At 40.8% G+C, this 22,570-nt stretch overlaps 1 protein-coding gene across 1 annotated transcript in view; it reads left to right on the top strand.

The window, feature by feature from the left end:
• cacna1ib (calcium voltage-gated channel subunit alpha1 Ib) overlaps positions 1 to 22,211 on the top strand; it is a gene marked incomplete at its 3' end in the record, with an annotated part of 114,565 nt that extends 92,354 nt beyond the window's left edge. Inside the window, exons 24-28 of the mRNA XM_079841297.1 lie at positions 9,408 to 9,554; positions 10,661 to 10,777; positions 11,091 to 11,223; positions 14,401 to 14,597; positions 21,678 to 22,211. Coding sequence (XP_079697423.1) covers positions 9,408 to 9,554; positions 10,661 to 10,777; positions 11,091 to 11,223; positions 14,401 to 14,597; positions 21,678 to 22,211 — 1,128 coding nt within the window. The remainder of the gene's footprint in view (positions 1 to 9,407; positions 9,555 to 10,660; positions 10,778 to 11,090; positions 11,224 to 14,400; positions 14,598 to 21,677) is intronic.
• Between the last annotated feature and the right edge of the window lie 359 nt (positions 22,212 to 22,570).

Below are 22,570 nucleotides of genomic sequence, written 5' to 3'. Positions count from 1 at the left end.
CCCGACACATTGAAATTTTTCATTCCCCTTAGCGACCATGAATCGAATTTTTTTTTTTTTTTCATAATTATTAATATGCTCTCTCCAAAAAACATTTATACAGTGGTTTGGTTCCAATCAGGGAAAAATTATGGGAGTAGTTCACAAAAGTAGGTTTTTCAAAAAACCCCAAATTTCTCGAAATTGGCGCCTGAAGGGCACTTTTGCTCGCTGTAGCGCCCCCGTCAGGCCAATCGGGGCGTGCCTCAGTGACGCTGGTAGTCGTTGTGAGTACTACCAGCCCTAAAAGTTTCATGTCTCTACAACTTACGGTTTGGTCTGCCCGATTAGTTTTAGATGGAGAATGATCAGGGCCGGCTCTGTAAATCTGGGGGCCCTAAGCAGGATAATTTTGGGGCCCTGCCTTGCAGTGAATAATGGAGTATTGCACTGCAAACGAGCAACTGTATACAATCTGACACTTACACATTTCATCTGTATATCTTTTAACATGATTGCCTACAATTATTTTACTGCTTATTAAAGTACACTCACTGAAACATTAAAAGTAAAGATTATAGATTTGCAAATTCAAGGTCAATTTGTTGTAAACAAATAAATATTAATAATTTAGCATTAACAATATATAGCTAACTTACAACATTAGCCATAGTGGTCTGCGGCTCGCTATGCTCTACTGAAGCAGCAGTAGAGTCACCTCCTCCAGCTGTTGAGATTACAATATAATTAATAATAAATACAGTATGCAGAGTAGATAAAACACATTAATTTTAAATTAATATTAAAGTACAATTAGACAACATAGTGAATTATGATTATAAAACTAAATGTTTTATTGGCAAGAGGAAAATTAGCTATGTTGAAGTTGCGCACAAAACTATTCAAAAGAAAGGCAGTGGGAAATATTTACTTGTGTCAGCCTCATGAAATGTTTCTCCACGACCACCAAAATATTTAAGAATGGCTCCTCCTGAGAAAGTGACATTTAGTTTTTTACAATTATGTTAAGGGTAAATTAAAAGAAATCCAATGTTAAATTATATTATTTAATTATTGGTTGATTAACTCTTACATACTGTTCATATTTTAAACCTTCACAGCATGGACTGCATTCACTGTAAAAAAAAAAATCAGGTGCCCAATTGAAAATTTTCTAGTGAGCGATCACATCTAAAATTTTCAGTTGGCCAAATTTAATTTCTTGAATTTTAATTGAATTAAAATGCATCAATTCACATTAATTCAATTTGGCCAACTGAAAAATTTAGATGTGATCGCTCACTAGAAAATTTTCAATTGGGGACCTGATTTTTTTTACAGTGTTCTTTACTAAAATTTACCACAAATCCATTTTGCTTTTAGGTGTCTTGTATCGATCATCATTCAAAAATGTTTCAGAGAGGACACTGTTTTCTTTAGGTTTAAATGGTCTGGGCGATTTAGCTTAACAATATATAAAATATTTCATAATAGTATATAGATTAATATTTATTAATAATCTTTAATTGCCTATTCAATTAAGACCATAAGAAAAAGCTTGTATTTAACCGCTTTATTTTAAACTTCAAATGATTGCTCTTTCTCTTCCTATTACTTTCTTTCTCTCGAATGTTCTTAAACTATTTTTTTATTGTAATAAGCGTCTATTGAGACAAAGATTTTTCGGTTTTTTCTTTCCCAGAACTAGTGTAGGTCATGTAACGTTAACTGTTAAAAAGAAAATACATTCATAGGAGGTGGGTCTGTCTCTACGCGGTCTGTAGCCCAGAGCTGGGGCCGACGGCTGGACCATAGCACAAGCAATGTTGATTCAGCATAATCGACGGACAGCTAACGTTATGCTGTGTTCACACCAAACGCAAATAGAGTGTCTGGAGCGAGTGATTTGATTTCAATGTTAAGTCAATGGAAAGGCGCGTTGACGCGCGTCTAGAGGTCCCGCGGCGCGGAAGGCGCTTTTCGCGCGGTGCGAATGACGCGAATTGAGCGTCTTGCGTGATAAACTGCGGCGACGCTGGCGAGTGCAATCTGTAGTTAGGGGGCCCCCTAGAGGCGGCGGGGCCCTAAGCAGCCGCTTAGTTCGCTTATAGGGAGAGCCGGCTCTGAGAATGATGCATCATGGGAAAAGTTACAATTACAATAGGTGTTTCAGCACTTCGTGCTTGAACCCCTAATAATTATACAAGACGTAGAGCAGCGATGTTTGACGGTGGAGAGACTTTTGGAGGACCCAGAGGATGTCCAAATTTGATCTTTGATGATAAAATAATCGTAAATAATTACAGACTTCCATGACGCATGATTTTGCAGTAAGTTGACGAATTGCGACCAACATTACAGAGGCCAACGAGCCGTCACGGAGCATTATGGTCATTCTTCAAGTGACTAACGGCTTACGTTTTTTTGGTGCAAAAGGCGATTTCTAAAACGGGCTTTAACTTTTCAACGGAGCTTATTAAAATTTAAATCTCTGCCGCACTGAAACTAAAATCACGCTGTTGTTTCTCCATTTTGATTTTTGGTTTATTACCTCAGAAGCAGTTTGAGTGTTGTTTGGTTGCTTGGTAACAGACCTGACAGTTGATTACCGAACTCAATGGAGCGGTTTAAGATTTCTTAACTACTTTGTAAGTTAAGATTTGCTTCTGTAATACGAAATTGTGAAAAATCCTAAATTAACTTATCATATCTTAAGTTAAGACCTATGATAGAAAGTTTATGTAATACACCGATAATTATCTCTGAGAAAACAAAAAACAAAACAGGATATCTTAGTTGGTAAAAGTTTTTTTTTTTTTTTTTTGGTAAAAGGTGCCTAAACTTTTACATATTGATATATAATTGTCTTCTTAGCTCTTCAGCATCATCTGTAAGGAGGCCAGCACGAGAAAGTCCCACATTTATGAAGGAGCTTGTCCTCCTCCCTGGTCCCAGATTTGGTACTGTCCCCAGAAGAGACACAAAAGCCATTCTGTTTGATGAAGGACATATCATTTCTGCTCGAGTTCCACATTTCATGAGATGAGGAAAGAGTAATTGAAGTGATCAAGGAGAGTTTTGCACAGAAATTGTGTGGTTCAGGATATGTATTGCTGATCACAATAAACATATGTTACTGTGTAGCAGCTTTAAACATTAAGATGACATTTCATGTACATTCATATACAAATACAAGACTACTGGTGAATTAATATTATTATGATTTATTTATTGTTTACTACAAATAGCATAGAAATAACAGACTGGTACAACCAAGACTTGCTTCCAATCAGTCACTAAGTGGTCGCATACTAAAAAGGATCTTCACTCAAAGAACCATTTACATTCGGCCAGACACACAACTTATATATAGATAACTTTATATAGTAATAATGAATGTATTCATTATTATTATTATTATGTATTCAGGATCTATTTGGGGTGTAAAAAAAAAGGAAGAAATGTTATCATGCATGACTGTCTTACATGTGATTAGCATTGTCTTGTAATGTCAAAAACATTCTGCTTTTCCTGATACATTTCAGACAGATGTTTCTGACGAAGAACTGGATAGCCCTGCTGAAGATTCACAGATGCCATCTTCAAGGGTAAATTGTCTAATGTCTTTGATCAGTATTTTCATGATTTCTTTTTACATTCCTTTTGTCTGCACAGACAGAAAATTACTGAATCCAACATGGGTCTTTTTAACCCCTTTTATGCATTCATGTATGTTGTCTGGTTCATGCATTCTAGGATTAACATTTTCATACAATTTTAAAATGACTTGATATTTACAGGCTCTCTATGATTGTGGGAACCCTGTGATTACACCTGTGTCTTTGCGATTTCTATGATATTCCGGACAATATTTAAAAGGAATTTTCAAATTGTATTTGAAATTACATTTTCAATTTGTGAACACATACGCTGTGACATAATGGAAACACAAACGTTTGATTTGCCATTGCGTTTGGATTTTGTTTTCCGTGTATGCAACATGTCTGCCAAATTTCAAATAGAAACGCAAAGTCCGTTTGCAATTGCATTTCCAATGTCTTATGAGTTATGACCCTGCCATTTTGAAAAAGCAATAGAAAATTGGGGTTCCATTTGAGTTTTGTGCGGGTTGTGGCAAGACGCGGAGGAAGTGAAATAGCAAATGGGTGATTTTTCTATTGCTATTTCAAAATGGCAGGGTCATAACTCATAAGACATTGGAAATGCAATTGCAAACGGACTTTGCGTTTCTATTTGAAATTTGGTTATTTTTCTATTCTGTTTTCTAAATTTCTATTTGACATGTTGCACTCACGGAAAAGAAAATCCAAATGGCAAATCACGTGTTTGTGTAAATTGCAAATACAATTCCTTAAATATCGTCCGGATTATCATTCCATAAGACACATTATTTATTCAATTTATTAATTATTTACATTATTTATCTTCCCACCCCAACCCAAATTACAGGTGCAAAATGTGGGGTCATGGTGTGCAACAGCAGAGATTCTGTCTGATTTACCAGAGGCTCAACCTGTGTCTTCATGAGCAACACACACTCGTCCTGTGTCTGACAACCCAAATCAGAAAAAGTTGGGACAGTATAGAAAACGCAAAAAAAAAGAAAAAAAGAAGTGATTTCTAAATTTACTTTGACTTGTATTTCATTGCAGACAATATGAACACAAAATATTTCATGTTTTGTCTGGTCAACTTCATGTCAATTGTAAATATGCATCCTTTCCTGTCATTCAGACCTGCAACACATTTCAAAAAAAGTTGGGACAGTAAAGCATTTACCACTTTGTAATGTTGCCATTCCTTTTCACAACACTTAAGACGTTTAGGGACTGAAGACATCAAGTGATGAAGTGTTTCAGGTGTAATTTTGTCCCATTCTTCCTGCAAACAAGTCTTAAGGTGGGCAACAGTTCGGGGTCTTCGTTGTCCACATTCTCTATTGGAGACAGGTCAGGACTGAGGCAGGCCAGTCAAGGACCCGAACCCTCTTCCTCCGCAGCCAGGACTTTGTAATGTGTGCAGAATGTGGTTTTGCATTGTCTTGTTGAAATATGCATGGACGTTCCTGGAAAAGATGTCTTCTTGAAGGCAGCATATTATGCTCCAAAATCTCGATGTACTTTTCAGCATTAATGGAGCCTTCACAGAAGTGCAAGTTACCTTTGCCAAGGGCACTGACACAACCCCATACCATGACAGACCCTGGCTTTTGGACTTGTTGCTGGTAACAGTCTGGATGATCCTTTTCTTCTTTGGTCCGGAGCACACGGCGTCCATTCCTCCCAAAAAATACCTGAAATACTGCTTCATCTGAGCACAGTACACGTTTCCACTGTGTGATGGTCCATCCCAGATGCCTCGAGCCCAGAGAAGTCGACGGCGCTTCTGGACACTGTTAATATAGGGCTTCCTTTTGGCACAGTACAGTTTAACTGGCATTTGTGGATGTAACTACGTAATGTGGTACTTGACAAAGGTTTGCCAAAGTAGTCCTGAGCCCATGTGGTGATATGGCTTCTAGATGAATGACGATTCTTGATGCAGTGCCGCCTGAGGGGTCGGAGATCACGGTTGTTCAGCTTAGGCTTGCGCCCTTGTCCTTTACGCACTGAAATTCCTCCAGATTCCTTGAATCTTTTAATTATGTTATGCACTGTTGAATGTGAAATATCCAAATCTCTTCCTATCTTTCTTTGAGGAACATTGTTTTTAAACATTTCAATAATTTTCTCACGTATTTGTTGGCAAACTGGCGATCCTCGGCCCATCTTTGCTCCTAAAGGATTAGACCTTTCTTGGATGCTGCTTTTGTACCAAATCATAATTACAATCACCTGTTGACATCACCTGTTTCAAATCACATCATTATTTAACCATTTTACCTCATTACTAGCCCTAAATTGATTCTGTCCCAACTTTTTTTGAAATGTGTTGCAGGTCTGAATGACAGGAAAGGATGCATATTTACAAATGACATGAAGTTGACGAGACAAAACATTAAATATTTTGTGCTCACATTGTCTGCAATGAAATACAGGTCAAAGTAAATTTAGAAATCACTTCTTTTTTTATTATATATATGCGTTTTCCATACTGTCCCAACTTTTTCTGATTTGGGTTGTAACTCAGTCTAGGAAATACCCCCACAATTTCACATGAGTAACAAAGAAATCATTATAGGAAATACACTTTGCATGAATTAATATTTTAAGGAGTGTATATTTTTTAAAGCAAATAATGTGCACTCTATACACTCTTTTGGTAATAGTAATAAAATAATATTTTGACATGTAGAAAACAATTGTGACAACCCCATCAACTCACCAGCAAACCAATTTGTCCTTACCAATACAAATTGGAGCCAAAAACATGTATTTCAACAAACCAATGTATAAATTAACAAACTTTAATGTATCTAAACCAATACATAGTTGAACAAACCGATATATAGTTGAACAAACCGATATATACAAAACAATATATAGTTGATCAAACCAATATATAGTTGATCAAACCAATATATAGTTGAGCAAACCAATATATAGTTGAACAAACCGATATATAGTTGAACAAACCGATATATAGTTGAACAAACCGATATATAGTTGAAAAAACCGATATATACAAACCAATATATAGTTGAACGAACCGATATATAGTTGAACAGACCCATGTATAGTTGAACAAACCGATATATACAGACCAATATATAGTTGAACAAACCTATATATACAAACCAATATATAGTTGATCAAACCGATATATAGTTGAACAGACCCATGTATAGTTGAACAAACCGATATATACAGACCAATATATAGTTGAACAAACCGATATATACAAACCAATATATAGTTGATCAAACCGATATATACAGACCAATATATAGTTGAACAAACCGATATATACAAACCAATATATAGTTGATCAAACCAATATATAGTTGAACAAACCAATATATAGTTGAACAAACCGATATATACAAACCAATATATAGTTGATCAAACCAATATATAGTTGAACAAACCAATATATAGTTGAACAAACCGATATATACAAACCAATATATAGTTGATCAAACCAATGCATAGTTGAACAAACCCATATATAGTTGAACAAACCAATATATAGCTGATCAAACCAATATATAGTTGATCAAACCAATATATAGTTGATCAAACCAATATATAGTTGATCAAACAATACATTGTTGATCAAACCGATATATACAAACCAATATATAGTTGAACAAACCAATATATAGTTGAACAAACCGATATATACAAACCAATATATAGTTGATCAAACCAATACATAGATGAACAAACCTATATATAGTTGATCAAACCGATATATAGTTGAACAAACCGATATATAAAAAACCAATATATAGTTGAACAAACCGATGTATACGAGCCAAAAAAATAGTTGAACAAACCAATATATAGTTGAACAAACCAATACATAGTTGAACAAACCGATATATAGTTGATCAAACCAATACATAGTTGAACAAACCGATATATATTTGATCAAACCGATATATAGTTGATCAAACCAATATATAGTTGATCAAACCGATATATAGTTGAACAAACCGATATATACAAACCAATATATAGTTGATCAAACCAATACGTAGTTGAACAAACCGATATATATTTGATCAAACCAATACATAGTTGAACAAACCGATATATATTTGATCAAACCGATATATAGTTGATCAAACCAATATATAGTTGATCAAACCGATATATAGTTGAACAAACCGATATATCCAAACCAATATATAGTTGAACAAACCAATATATAGTTGAACAAACCAATATATAGTCGAGAAAACCAATGCATAGTTGAACAAAACAATATATATACACAAACCAATATATAACTGAAGAAACCAATATGTAGTTGAGGAAACCATTGCATATTTGAGGAGCCCAATGTTTACTTGAAAAAAAACAGTGTATAAAGGAGCAAAGCCATGTACACTTGATCAGACCAATGTATTATAAACCAGTGTGTTTGTAATTAAACCATACATTCAACCAGTAAACCAATCCATATTCAAACAATACACATGTATTATTTCCTGAACGGCTTCCCATAGTCTCGGATCATCCGGCGGTCACTGAAGGATGTGGATGGAGTTCATCCGTCTAACTGGAGCTCTGACTGATTGATCCGTCCACACGCTTGAGCGCTTCACTGAACACTAACACACACACACACACACACACACACACACACACACACACACACGTTTGTTTTTGTGAAATGTGAGGACATTCCATAGGCGTAATGGTTTTTATACCGTACAAACCGTATTTTCTATCCCCTTACACTGACCCTAAACCTACCCATCACACACACACACACACACACACACACACACACACACACACACACACACACACACACACACACACACACACACACACACACACACACACACACACACACACACACACACACACACACACACACACACACACACACTGCCCCTAAACCTAGCCCTCACAGGAGACTGTGCAGTTCACTTTCTGTGAAAAAAAACTTGTTCTGTGTGATTTATAAGCATTTTGAAAAGTGAGGACATGGGGAACGTCCTCATATTTCACCCTCTTTTTGTCATACCCATGTCATTATACACATTTGTGTCCTGATATTTCACAAAAACCTGCCCACACACACACACACACACACACACACACACACACACACACACACACACACACACACACACACACACACACACACACACACACACACACACACACACACACACACACACACACACACACACACACACACACACACACACACACACACAGACTCTCACACACACACACAGACACACACACACACACACACACACACACACACACAGACTCTCTCACACACACAGACACACACACACACACACACACACACACACACAAACAGAGACGCACACACACACAGAGACTCACACACACAAACAGAGACTCACTAACACAAACACACACAAACAGAAACACACACACACACACACACATACACACAAGCACACAAACAGAGACTCACACACATGCACACACACACACACACACACACACACACACACTTACAAACAAAGACTTTCTCTCACACACACACACACACACAGACACGTCACTGCACACACACACACACACACACACACACACACACACACACACACGCACACATACACTCATCTTTGTGTACTTTTGTCTTGTTTTCCAGTACAGATACACACACATCTCTTAAAATATCTAGAAAAACTAGATAAAAAAATATACTTACTTTTTATTATTCTGTGTGTCAACTGATCTAAGATGAACACGTCATTCGTGTGTGTGTGTGTGTGTGTGTGTGTGTGTGTGTGTGTGTGTGCGCGACAGGAGAGCCAGTGGCTGGAGAGCGTCTCTTTGCTCATGAAGGACTCACTGGATGGAGAAATGCAGATGATTGATAATCTGTCGGGATCAGTGTTCCACCATTACTGCTCTCCACCAATCAGACGAGGCGGCAGGAGCCAATCAGGAGAGGTGAGGAAACAACGGATAACTGTACATATGGTATTGTGGCTGGTCTCAAGATGCTTACTATGGTGTTGGCATTGCTAGGGTGTTCTGGGTGCAGCCAGACCAAACACTCCCACAACCACCCAGAGCGCAAAACCATCTCCATAGCAACACCCTAGCAACCACCCATAACACTCTAGCAACTTCATAGCAACCACCTGGGATAACCAGGCAACCACCAGCAACACTTTCACAACCATCCAGATCACCCTAGCAACCACACAGAACACCCTAGCAATGCCAACACCACAGTAAGCATCTTGAAACCAGCCACAATACCATATAAATTGCATAGCAACGCCTTGGAAATTGGTCAGAACACCCTAGCAACACCGCAGCAACCACATTGCAAACTTATAACAGCAACACAGAACAAACTAGTTAACGTCTTGCCCCCAGACCAAACACTCTTGCAACCAACCAAAGCGCACTACCATCTCCATAGCAACACCCTAGCAACCTCCCATAATGCTCTGGCAACTCCATAGCAACCACCCGGGATAACCAGGCAACCACCAGCAACACTTTCACAATCATCCAGATCACCCTAGCAATGCCAACATCACAGGAAGCATCTTGAAACCAGCCACAATACCATAGCAACACCTTGGAAAATGGTCAGAACACCCTAGCAACACCCCAGCAACCACATTGCAAACTTCTAACATAGTAGCAACATAGAACAACCTAGTTAACGTCTTGCAACCAGACCAAACACCCTTGAAACCACCCAGAACACCCTGCCACCTTCATAGCAACACCCTAGCAACTCCATAGCAACCACCCGTAACACCCTAGCAATGTCAATAACCTAGTACGTATCTTGAACGTGTTATATGCAAGACTAATTCTAAATGAACATGGAAACAGCCTCTAAAACATGAGGATTCACGGCTAAATATATGCACGCATAAAGTGTGATTTAAAAGATGCAGCGTTTCAAATCCTGCCCGTGACGGATCATATTGTGTGTGTGTGTGTGTGTGCACTGTAGGTCGTGTGATCGTTCCGATCCCTGCATGCATGAGTGTTTGACAGCTTCCTGTGGTGATGGTGTGTGTGTCTTGTAGATCCGACTGGCGGAGGTCGAGCAAACGTCTCTGATGTCGGAGCAGCTGTCAGATAAATCTTCATCGCCCGCACTGCCTGATGACAGTGTGTACCAGCTGCTGGACGGAGACCGCAAGGTGTGTGTGTGTGTGTGTGTGTAAAACACACTCCAGCTCACAGCGCTGTGTGACAGTGATCCTGCCCTGCATTGTCACACTGTTTAATCATTATTGGCATGCTTAATTAACTGATAAGTGAATGTGGACTCTGGAGTGGATGTGTGAAGCTCCTTTGGGTTCGTCTCAGCTGGATCTGTGTTCTTGTGGCTGTCAAACTCAACAGAACATGTTTGACTTGCACACTCAAATCGCATTAAATCCTAATGTGCATCATCACACTTAGTGATGAGACACACCAACCAAAGACATGTTTCTGCGTGTGTGTGTACAGGAGGAGCAGGGCAGCGGGGACTTGAGCACAGAAGAGGTTGTGAGCAGAAGCGTGGCATTCAGCCCAGGACGAGATGGACAGGAAGTGCGGCGTGAGACGGGTCTTCAGCTCCGGTCTCCAGCTCATGCCGGAGGTCAGACGCCACCTGTGTGTTCTGAATACCAGAGCCGCTCTCTCATCAGATGTGTTCTTATGCTTTAAGTGGCTGTGTCGAGTTAAGATGCATCTTGTGTTATGTTACCTTAAGACATACATTTCCCGAACACCCTAGCAACACCCCAGCAACCACATTGCAAACTTCTAACAGCAACACAGAACAACCTAGCTAATGTCTTGCAACCAGAACAAACACCCTGAGCGCACTACCATCTCCATAGCAACACCCTAGCAACCATCCATAACTCCATAGCAACCACCTGGAATAACCAGGCAACCACCAGCAACGTTTTCTCAACCATCCAGATCACCCTAGCAATGCCAACCGGAGTCCTGCATGGGTAATATTGCTGAAACGGGTGAAAAACATCCTAGTACGTCGGAAATGGGTGCGGGTCGGGTCAGACAAGGGAGAAACACGGGTCTAAACACGGGTTTTAAACAGTCACGTGCAAACGAATATAGGCCTATATATAAACAATATATGCATGTATATTGTAGATGTGTTCCTAAAAATATGCATATACAGAAATATGCCTTGCCTGTATTCCAAGTTGATACAAATTTCAACTCCATATCAGTTTATCTGTGGCCGCGCGGCGCGCGCGTGCCCTCACAGAAGAATCACAACCGCGCGCGCGCTCTGCCTGCACTCGTCGAGATGGATCATGAGGAAAGATAGACGCAAATGTGGAAGTTTATTCGCTGAGGAAGCACGCAGATAACTGTGGTAACAAACCACGCACAAGCAGTTCTATCCAACAGTATTTGTGTTATGTTTCCAGAGTTTGGTCTCTTAATAACACTGTCTTAGTACATTAAGCCACGTTAAGTGTTTTTTTTATAATGGTTTTCTATTAAACGTTTAATGTGTAATCATACGTGTTGCGTTCATATTCGGGGCTCATCTGATTTTTTGTGCATAGTATACGTTATTAGTATTATGTTTACTGAGTTTGGTCTCTTAATAACAGTACATTAAGCCACGTTAAGCTCCCGGCAGAAGTTGTCCTTGTGTTAATGGTCATGTAATAACTTCTGTATGCTGGCAATAAACATTTTTGTAAGTGTGTCTATAATGTGACATGCTAAACTGATTTTATTGCGGGTGCGGGTCGGGTGTCGGTTCTATTTTAAGCGGGTCGGGTCGGGTGCAGATTTTATTTAGTGCTTCTGTCGGAAAACGGGTCGGATGCGGGTTTAAGCACTGCGGGTACGGGCGGGTGCGTGTTTTTAAAATCGGACCCGTGCAGGACTCTGATGTCAACCCCCTTGTAAGCATCTTGAAACCACCTACAACAACATAGCAAATGCATAGCAACACCTTGCAAAATGATCAGAATACCCTAGCAACACCCCAGCAACCATATAGCAAACTTCTAACATAAACACAGAACACACTAGTTAACGTCTTGCAACCAGACCAAACACCCGTGCAACCTCCCAGAGTGCCCTAGCAATGTCAATAACCTAGTACATATCTGGCAACCAGCCACAAAACTATAGCAACCGCATAGCAACACCTTGGAAAATGGTCAGAACACCCTAGCAACACCCCAGCAACAACATAGCAAACTTCTAACAGGAAGACACAACAACTTAGTTAACGTATTGCAACCAGAACAAACACCCTTGCTACCACCCTGAGCGCACTACCATCTCCATAGCAACGCCCTAACAACCACCCATAATGCTCTAGCAACTCCATAGCAACAACCCGGGATAACCAGGCAACCACCAGCAACACTTTCACAACAATCCAGATCACCCTAGCAACCACACATAATACCCTACTGATGTCTATACCATAGTAAGCATCTTGCAACCGGCCACAATACCATAGCACATGCATAGCAACGCCTTGGAAAATGGTCAGAACACCCTAGCAACACCCCAGCAACCACATTGCAAACTTCTAACAGCAACACAGAACAACCTAGTTAACTTCTTGCCACCAGACCAAATACTCTTGCAACCACCCAGAGTGCCCTATCATCTCCAGAGCAACACCCTAGCAACCACCCATAACACCCTAGCAACTCCATAGCAACCACCCGGAATAACCAGGCAACCACCAGCAACACTTTTACAACCATCCAGATCACCCTAGCAACCACACAGAACAACCTACCAATGTCTATACCATAGTAAGCATCTTGCAACCAGCCACAACCCCATAGCAACTGCATAGCAACACCTTGGAAAATGGTAAGAACACCCTAGCAACACCCCAGCAACCACATTGTAAACTTCTAACAGCAACACAGAACAACCTAGTTAACTTCTTGCCACCAGACCAAATACTCTCGCAAACACCCAGAGTGCCCTACCATCTCCATAGCAATGTCCTAGCAACCACTCATAACACCCTAGAAACTCCATAGCAACCACCTGGAATAACAAGGCAACTACCAGCAACACTTTCGAAACCATCCAGGTCACCCTAGCAACCACACAGTACACCCTATCGAAGTCTATACCGTAGTAAGCATCTTGCAACCAGCCACAATACCACAGCAAATGCATAGCAACGCCTTGGAAAATGGTTTGAACACCCTAGCAACACCCCAGCAACCACATTGCAAACTTCTAACATTCTATCATTCTATTCATTTTCTGTCTGTCTAATTTATTTAAAAAATAAAATAAAATTAAAAAAAAAACCGTCCTGTGTGTTCTGAGCTAGATTAACTGAGACTTGCTACAGCACTTGCATACTGTTGCCCTTGACTGTTCTAGTTGCTTCTTTTGCTCTCATTTGTAAGTCGCTTTGGATAAAAGCGTCTGCTAAATGACTAAATGTAAATGTAGCAGCAACACAGAACAAACTAGTTAACGTCTTGCAACCAGACCAAACACCCTTGCAACCACCCAGAGTGCTCTATCATCTCCATAGCAACACCCTAGCAACCACCCATAACACCCTAGCACCACAATCTGTTTATCTGTCTGTTTGTCGAGACCTCATGGCATTAAAAGTTAATAACAATTCTTAAAACTTTCTGGTTAGACTTTCTCATGCCAACATAAAAAAAAAAAAAAGTTATGATGTGTTAATGAAATGCACAACTAGTCACATTTTGAAGAAAAAAAGAGAGCTAATTGAACTGAAGCACCTGTTGTGTTCAGCTGATGGTTTGTGTGTGTGTGGCAGATGTTAGTGAAGGAGAGAGCCGGGTACCTTCACCTCTCTTTCATCTCCCAGCTGAGTTCTTCCACCCCACCACCGCTGCGATTCCCCAGGGCAGCCCAGCCACTGGAGCGGCTCAGCCGGGCTCCAGACATGCATCTCCAGCCTCATGGGCTTCTCTTAGGTCCCCAGGGGCCAACAGCAGAGTCATGTGCTCACAGGTAAGACACATACAACATAATCAGGGCTTGTTGTCAAGTGTCTAGAATCCAAAATAAGGATGGAGGAGTCTTGTGTAGACAGACTCTGAGTTCAGGCATTATGTGTGGTCCAAATTGCTGCTTATTCTGGCCAACAATTGTCCACTTACAGGGAAAATCCAGCCATTGCCACAGGAAGCTGCAGGAAAGTTCCTGTGCTTTATGCATCTCTACACTATTGACAATATAGACAAGGGACATTTGGCTGGAAGATACTAATTCTGATTGTGGAATTAGTATCTATTAGAATTAGTATGATTGTGTGATCTCGTTTTCTTACCACTAATCGACTTAAACTTTTAGAATATCTGGTGGATAAATGTATCAAAGCAATGTGGATGGGAAAGCCTTATAATAAATGCTATTAGCCTCTTAACCTGTTAACTGTCACCCCCCTTTTTGAAAATATACATGAAAATGCACTATACAAACTTAAATGGTTGCAATTTGGAATGCTTTCAAGAATGCTTATAGACATAAGTTTGGTCTCCTTTTAAAGAAGACAGTCAGCAGATTATGGCTCATGTGAAAACACTTCAAAAAATAAAAGTATGAAAAAGTTATGAAAGTTTAAATTTACTGTTAATCAAATGTACTGTACTAAATATTTTATGTAAAATATATATGTTACAAAATAATTTGTACTCTAAAATTACTATCACATAAAAGCCAAATGTTTAACCAAGTTGTGTTCCAAATTTGAAGTTGATATCACAAAAATTGAAGTTCCCATGAGATTTTGTTTAGGCGCTGTACCACAAATAGCCACCGGGTGTCATTGAAATTCCATAGATTTTTTTTACGCAATCTCCTGTAACAAATGTATATATTTTTGTCCAAATATCATAAAACAGTGGGCAGATATAGAACTGTGAGACTCAGACCTTTCCAACGATATGTGTTTTGCCAAGATTAGAAAAGGTTTTTATTATAATGTTTTTAAAATAAATGTTGTAATATGAAACATGACGACGCCCACTAGGGGAGGAGCCGCTAGAAGAAATTAGAGTACCGTTTCCATGGTAACGCAAAATCTGATTTCAAAACAGTTTTGACAGGATGAATCTACAGTTCGTAAGCTTTCTAAAGATATATAGTTTGTCAACATTAGATCAGGATAAATATAGGATATAATTGTTTTAAACATGCAGTGGCAAATGGGCCCACCGGTGGGCCAGTGACAGTTAACAGGTCAAAGGACAACTCCAGTGAAAAATGAACCTAGGGGTAATTAACACATGGTTACCAAGTAGATCGTTTTCATGAAAATCGAATGTAAAGAGTTTTATCTCTAAAAACAGATAAGCTTATAACTCTAGTCTACGGGGCACAGAATAAGTCAAATTAAATCGCTAGTTAATACCACTAACAAGGCTCAAAATAGCCTCACACTAACACGGGAGCATAATGAGGGTCCCTACATGCAAACCGAAGCATTGAGAACTTTGTAAGTGTACAAACAGTTTAATAAGAAGATACTTTATAAAGACAGTACATTACGCGTATACATACAGGAGCCATCTTGGAAAACAGTCTCGACGAGTCGAGCCACGAACGCTGTGCTAAGCTGAACTTAATTCCTATCGACCAGCTCACTTAGCACAGCGTTCGTGGCTCGACTCGTCAAGACTGTTTTCTCTTAAAAACTCTTTACATTCGATTGTCATGAAAACGCATCCCAGAGAACGATCTACTCAGTAACCATGTGTTAATTACCCCTAGGTTCATTTTTCACCGGAATTGTCCTTTAATAAAAGCAAAAGAATAATGATAATAGTATAATGAAGATTAGGTCAGATGTGCGAACGTTTTATCCAGTGAGAACAATAGAAACATGAATGGAGCAGCTCAACAGACCAGACACAGACAATACACTGCAAATTGGTGTTTACAGTGCAATGCATTTTTATTAGCCTTCTCTAAAAACTAGGGCTGGGCGATAAAACGATAGCGATATGTATCGCGATAGACACGTAGTTGATATCAATAAAAAATGCGTTCGATAATTTTTTTTCTTCGTCGGAAGAAACCAGAGGTTGCGAAGCAAGTTTGGTTGCATGAACAAAGGCACTCGCTCTCTGGTAACCAAGCAACATAGGCTAACAGCCAATCAGGTAACAGTATCAGGTTTGGTTGCGGCATATCGTCGTCTCGTGTTGGATTAATTCTCCAGTAAACAGAGCCGGAGTGGAGTGATGAGTGGAGAATGAGCGCTGCAGCGAGAGAGGAAATTGTTGATAAATTAGGAAAGCAAGTCGGCTCACCAGTGTGGCAGTTTTTGGGATTGTATAAATCTGACCGTAGTCTGACCGTAGGGATTGAATAAGTCTGACCGTAGGGATTGAATAAGTCTGACCGTAGGGATTGTATAAATCTGACCGTAGTCTGACCATAGGGATTTTATAAGTCTGACCGTAGTCTGACCGTAGTCTGACCGTAGTCTGACCGTAGGGATTGTGATAAGTCTGACCGTAGTCTGACCGTAGTCTGACCGTAGGGATTGTATAAGTCTGACCGTAGTCTGACCGTAGGGATTGTGATAAGTCTGACTGTAGTCTGACCGTAGTCTGACCGTAGGGATTGTATAAGTCTGACCGTAGTCTGACCGTAGGGATTGAATAAGTCTGACCGTAGTCTGACCGTAGTCTGACCGTAGGGATTGTATAAGTCTGACCGTAGTCTGACCGTAGTCTGACCGTAGGGATTGAATAAGTCTGACCGTAGTCTGACCGTAGTCTGACCGTAGGGATTGTATAAGTCTGACCGTAGTCTGACCGTAGGGATTGAATAAGTCTGACCGTAGTCTGACCGTAGGGATTGTATAAGTCTGACCGTAGTCTGACCGTAGGGATTGTATAAGTCTGACCGTAGGGATTGTATAAGTCTGACTGTAGTCTGACCGTAGTCTGACCGTAGGGATTGTATAAGTCTGACCGTAGTCTGACCGTAGGGATTGTATAAGTCTGACCGTAGTCTGACCGTAGGGATTGTATAAGTCTGACTGTAGTCTGACCGTAGTCTGACCGTAGGGATTGTATAAGTCTGACCGTAGTCTGACCGTAGGGATTGTATAAGTCTGACCAATGTCGTCTGCTAATTATGCAAGACCGTCGTCCCAACCAAGACTGGCAATACCACACACTTGTTTACCAGTGTAGCGGACAACACATTCCAGGGCCCAGTTTATGGCTGGGCCACTCTCTGTCCATAACAGTGGACAAAGGTTTGCTACATTTTGATTGGATCTTGGTAGACTGAGACAAACAAACTGTCCAGCGCCATCAGATAAGATGCTATGACAACATCCAGACACCTCTTAGAGGCCAAAAAGACCAGCTCTTGTACCAAAACCAGGAAGGACAAGACATCTCATTGGCCCAAATGCAGTCCCTGCCCTTCACCCACATCTCTAATGTCCTGGTCTATGACTGCCATAAAAATTCCACAGGACCTTAGCAGTACTGGGTGAAACAAAGACCACAATGATTCATCTAAATCAATTCATAACTATGTTTGGAAACCTGAAGACTGATGTAAACTACACACATCCATTTCATACTTATTCAGAGAAATAAGTATTCTCAGTGACAGCTATTTGTAATGCAACATATTACACAGAATCAGCTGTTAATGAACAAATGAATGAACAGTTCAAACTTTTCCCATCATATTTGGTTTCTATTTGTTTAGAATATTGCCAAAGGTATTCTGATGGTGGTTTGGAAAGTGAGAAATGCATTGGTAAACTTTAAAGACACTTTAAAGACTTCTAACTGTGTACAGTATGCAAATGAGTTCCACAGGAGAAAGGAGGGTGAGCCTCACTGTGGGCCCTCTCTGATGCCAGCAGCCAATCGCAACACTGGAAGGGAGAAGCGCCAAATTGCAATCTCCTCCTATTCGGAAAAGGATAAAGGTACCCTTTCAACAGACACAACAGGTTCTGAATTTCTCCTTGAGAGAGATTGTGACAGAGCAACAGGTTCTGAATTTCTCCTTGAGAGAGATTGTGACAGAGCAACAGGTTCTGAATTTCTTCTTGAGAGAGATTGTGACAGAGCAACAGGTTCTGAATTTCTCCTTGAGAGAGATTGTGACAGAGCAACAAGTTCTGAGTCTCCCCAGCAAGGATGAGACTGTAACAGTTCACCAAGTTCTAAGCCTCTGGTTCATCCAGAGAGACAACAAAAGATCCAAGGATCTGAGTCTCCAGCTTGTGAGGCAGCAACAGATACGACCACGTTCTGAGCCTCCAGCCTGTGAGGAAAGAGACATTAACAGCCACTACGTTCAGAGTTTTAGTCCAGCGAGACTACAGCACGTCCCGAGTCTCCATGCCAGAGAGACCAAAGCGGACTGACCAAGTCCTGAGTGTCTGACCCACAGAGGCAGAAGACACACAGAGACATTTGCAACGAGGTTAAGCTCAGGAGAGCAAACCTTCACTTCGAGGTTCTTTCATCTGCGTGTTCCAGATTAAGGACCTTCTGCACCTACTTCAGGGCCTCATCTGCATGTTCCAGATTTCTGGACCCTTTGGTGCTCCAGGAGATCAGCATCCCACAGATCTTCGTGTTCAAGACTGTTGAAACGGATTCCAGCTCCTTTCCCACTGCATTGTCACCAGCACAACCAGTGGAAGAAGTCACCTTCATCGGACTGCTCACTCAAACACGTGGAACATAAATATCACTTAACCAAACCTCTTTCCAGAGACCTTGGCATTGTTGTATATTATCAGTATATGATTTTCTAATTTACATTAGAGGTAATTTAACTGATGCTAGTTAATAACAAATAATCTTCCGTTATTTGTTTGATTCATAATAAGGTTCTTCACCTTAGTTTCAGAGAAAAAACAGTTTGTCTTTCCATTCGATAACGCAACTCTTCCATAGCCACACTCAACTTAATCACATGTATTTTATGTATCTTATGCACTTTATTCCTTTATCATTCATTGTATTCATTTAGTAGTTGTGTTAGTTATTCTTGTTTATCTTTTGTTAATAAAATCTATTTTATTACAAGTGTGTCTTACTTGTGCTGATAATACAGAAAAGGCTCTACAAGTTAGAAATCTCACCAATCTTTCAGATAAATCAGCTGACCAACTCTCCCCACTTAACATTCAATCTAAAATGATTGAACAGCTCCTGTTTGGAGTGTTCTCATAGGGACTAGTGTCCAGACTCAGAGAGGGGGAAGCTGGTCATCTGATGTACTCATAACCACACCTTAAGTGACGTGTGATCCAGAAATCACAACGTCATCGGTGATGTGAGTACCAATCACTACCTTACTTAACGTCCTTGGATGGACGAAGGTAAAATCACTACATAATTGGCGTCCCTTGTTTGGGCCCAAAAGTGAAATTATTACACCAGCCTTGTTTATACTCTCGTCTGGCTCCTCCAATGACAGTGCACGCGCTCAATCATTATTTTGGCCAGAGGAGAACTGCCCCCCCGACTGAGCCTGGTTTCTCCCAAGGTTTATTTTCCTCCATTCTGCTCCTGATGGGGTTTGGTTTTCTTGCCACTGTTGCCTCTGGCTTGGCTTGCTCAGTTGGGGACACTAAATTTTTCAACTAAATATCCAAATAAATCTAATTATTAAACTAAATTAACCATATAAACTAAATTACTGATCTAATTACTGATCTAAAGCCCACACTGTCACTGTATGATACTTGAAATGAACTGATGTCATCAGCGTTTTCTCCAGAGCGGCTGAATAAAATTATGCTGCATTATTTTCCTGTTTAACACTGTAAAGCTGCTTTGAAACAATCTACATTGTTAAAAGTGCTATATAAATAAAGTTGACTTGACTTGACTTGACTTGACTTGACTTGACTTGACTATTCCCTACTTTAGTCCACTAATACAGTTCACTTGAAGGAGTGAATGAAAACGAGTGAGTGAATTCAGACAGCCGTGGAAAGGAGTTAAAGATTTGAGGCCATTGCGCAGAAAGCTAACTCAAATGCAGCGACTAGTTCTTCCTCAAAAGCTCACTATCAACTTAAAGGGTTAGTTCACCCAAAAATGAAAATTCTGTCATTAATTCCTCACCCTCATGTGGTTGGACACCCATCAGACCTCCGTTCATCTTCAGACACAAATGAAGATATTTTAGTGTAAAGCTGATGCTGAGAAAGGCTTCAGATAGGCCTCCATTGGCATTCAGTACATTTACACTCACAAGATCCATAAAAGGCACTAAAAACGTCTTTACAAACTCCATCTCACCACAGTGACTCTACAATAATTTTACGAAGCGACGACAATAGTTTTTGTGCGCAAAAAAAAATCTAAATAACGACTTTATTCAACCTCTTCTTGTCTCTTGTGTCTGTCTCCACGACGCATGCGTGAGAATATGAGCAGATCCAGCGTTCGGGAATCCATGAAATGCACACTTTAGCCCCATTTTGAGAACTACGCCGAGACCTAAAGCACGATCAATGTAGAATTCAACATCTGAGATACGCGCGTCTTCCTCTGCTCGTAAACAAATCTCTTCTGGGTCATGTGTCCGAACGGCGGATCTGCGTCATATTCTCTCGCATGCGTCGTGGAGACACACACGGAAGACAAGAACAAGTTGGATAAAGTGTTTTGATTTTTTTTGCGCACAAAAACTATTGTCGTCGCATCGTAAAATTATTGTAGAGTCACTGTGGTGAGATGGACTTTGTAACGGCGTTTTTAGTGCCTTTTATGGGTCTTGTGAGTGTAAATGTACTGAATGCCAATGGAGGCCTATCTGAAGCCTTTCTCAGCATCAGCTTTACACTAAAATATCTTCATTTGTGTCTGAAGATGAACGGAGGTCTGACGAGTGTCCAACCACATGAGGGTGAGGAATTAATGACAGAATTTACATTTTTGGGTGAACTAACCCTTTAATGCCTTGTAAACCTGATATCCAGGTGGACTGGTGCACGCTTGGCTCTCTGTAGACGTCAACCAGTTCAGTTCTGTGATGGTGGTTTGTTTCTCTTTCCAGTGACTCTGTTGTTGTTTCTTGCCACAGACGTCCCACAGTAACTCCTCACTGGCCACGGGCAGTTCTGTGGGCAGCCTGCAGACCACGCTGGAGGAGGCCGTCCCCGCGCCAGGAGATCCGACGCGGCCCTCGATCTGCAGAACCCACGTTCCCCCTCCAGAACTCACTCAGAGACCTCACGCTCCACAGACTGTGGCCACCAGGGGGCGGCCGAGGAATCGGAGCAGATACAGTGTCTGCACAAACCCTAACTGGATCCCACAGGACTCCACAGAACCCTTCGACGAGGACACGGGAGTCGGTAATCCTGAACATTTGTCGGATAACCTGAGTAGCTTCTCTCTGACCTCTCTGCACCCGGCCGACTCGCTGGCGCCACCGCTGGCCAAGAAGTGCAACAGCACTGGGAGCTTAGTACAGGGGAGCCCAGCGGCCCGGAATAAAGATGGCAGGTGCTTACACGGATTCAACCTCTGGACTGAAGCGACAAGTGAGGAAGCGGAGAGGCAGGCGTCCCCCGTTAGACAGACTGTGGGCTCCACCTGCCGTAACAACAGATGAAATGCACACTTTGGACGTCCAGGTATGGGCCGATGTTTGATCTGTTCGCTGAACTCGTCTCCACATTTCTGTCGAGTGATCCGTTTCCTGCTGTGCTGTCGACCAGCCAAAACTCCCAGCCTCGTTTCTTCTTCAGGGCATTACACCGGACGCCTCAGAGGAGATGCAGTACCGTCAAATGTTCTGCAATATGTACTGAGGATCTCATGGGCAAAAAACTGATTTAAAGGATTAGTTCACTTTTAAAAAAACTTTTGCTGATACTTTACTCACCCCCATGTCATCCAAGATGTCCATGTCTTTCTTTCTGCAGTCGAAAAGAAATTAAGGTTTTGGATGAAAACATTCCAGGATTGTTC

This window comes from Gobio gobio, assembly GCF_949357685.1.
Source record: "Gobio gobio genome assembly, chromosome: 17".
Classification (NCBI taxonomy): domain Eukaryota; kingdom Metazoa; phylum Chordata; class Actinopteri; order Cypriniformes; family Gobionidae; genus Gobio; species Gobio gobio.
This window is presented reverse-complemented; position numbering and strand designations above follow the sequence as displayed.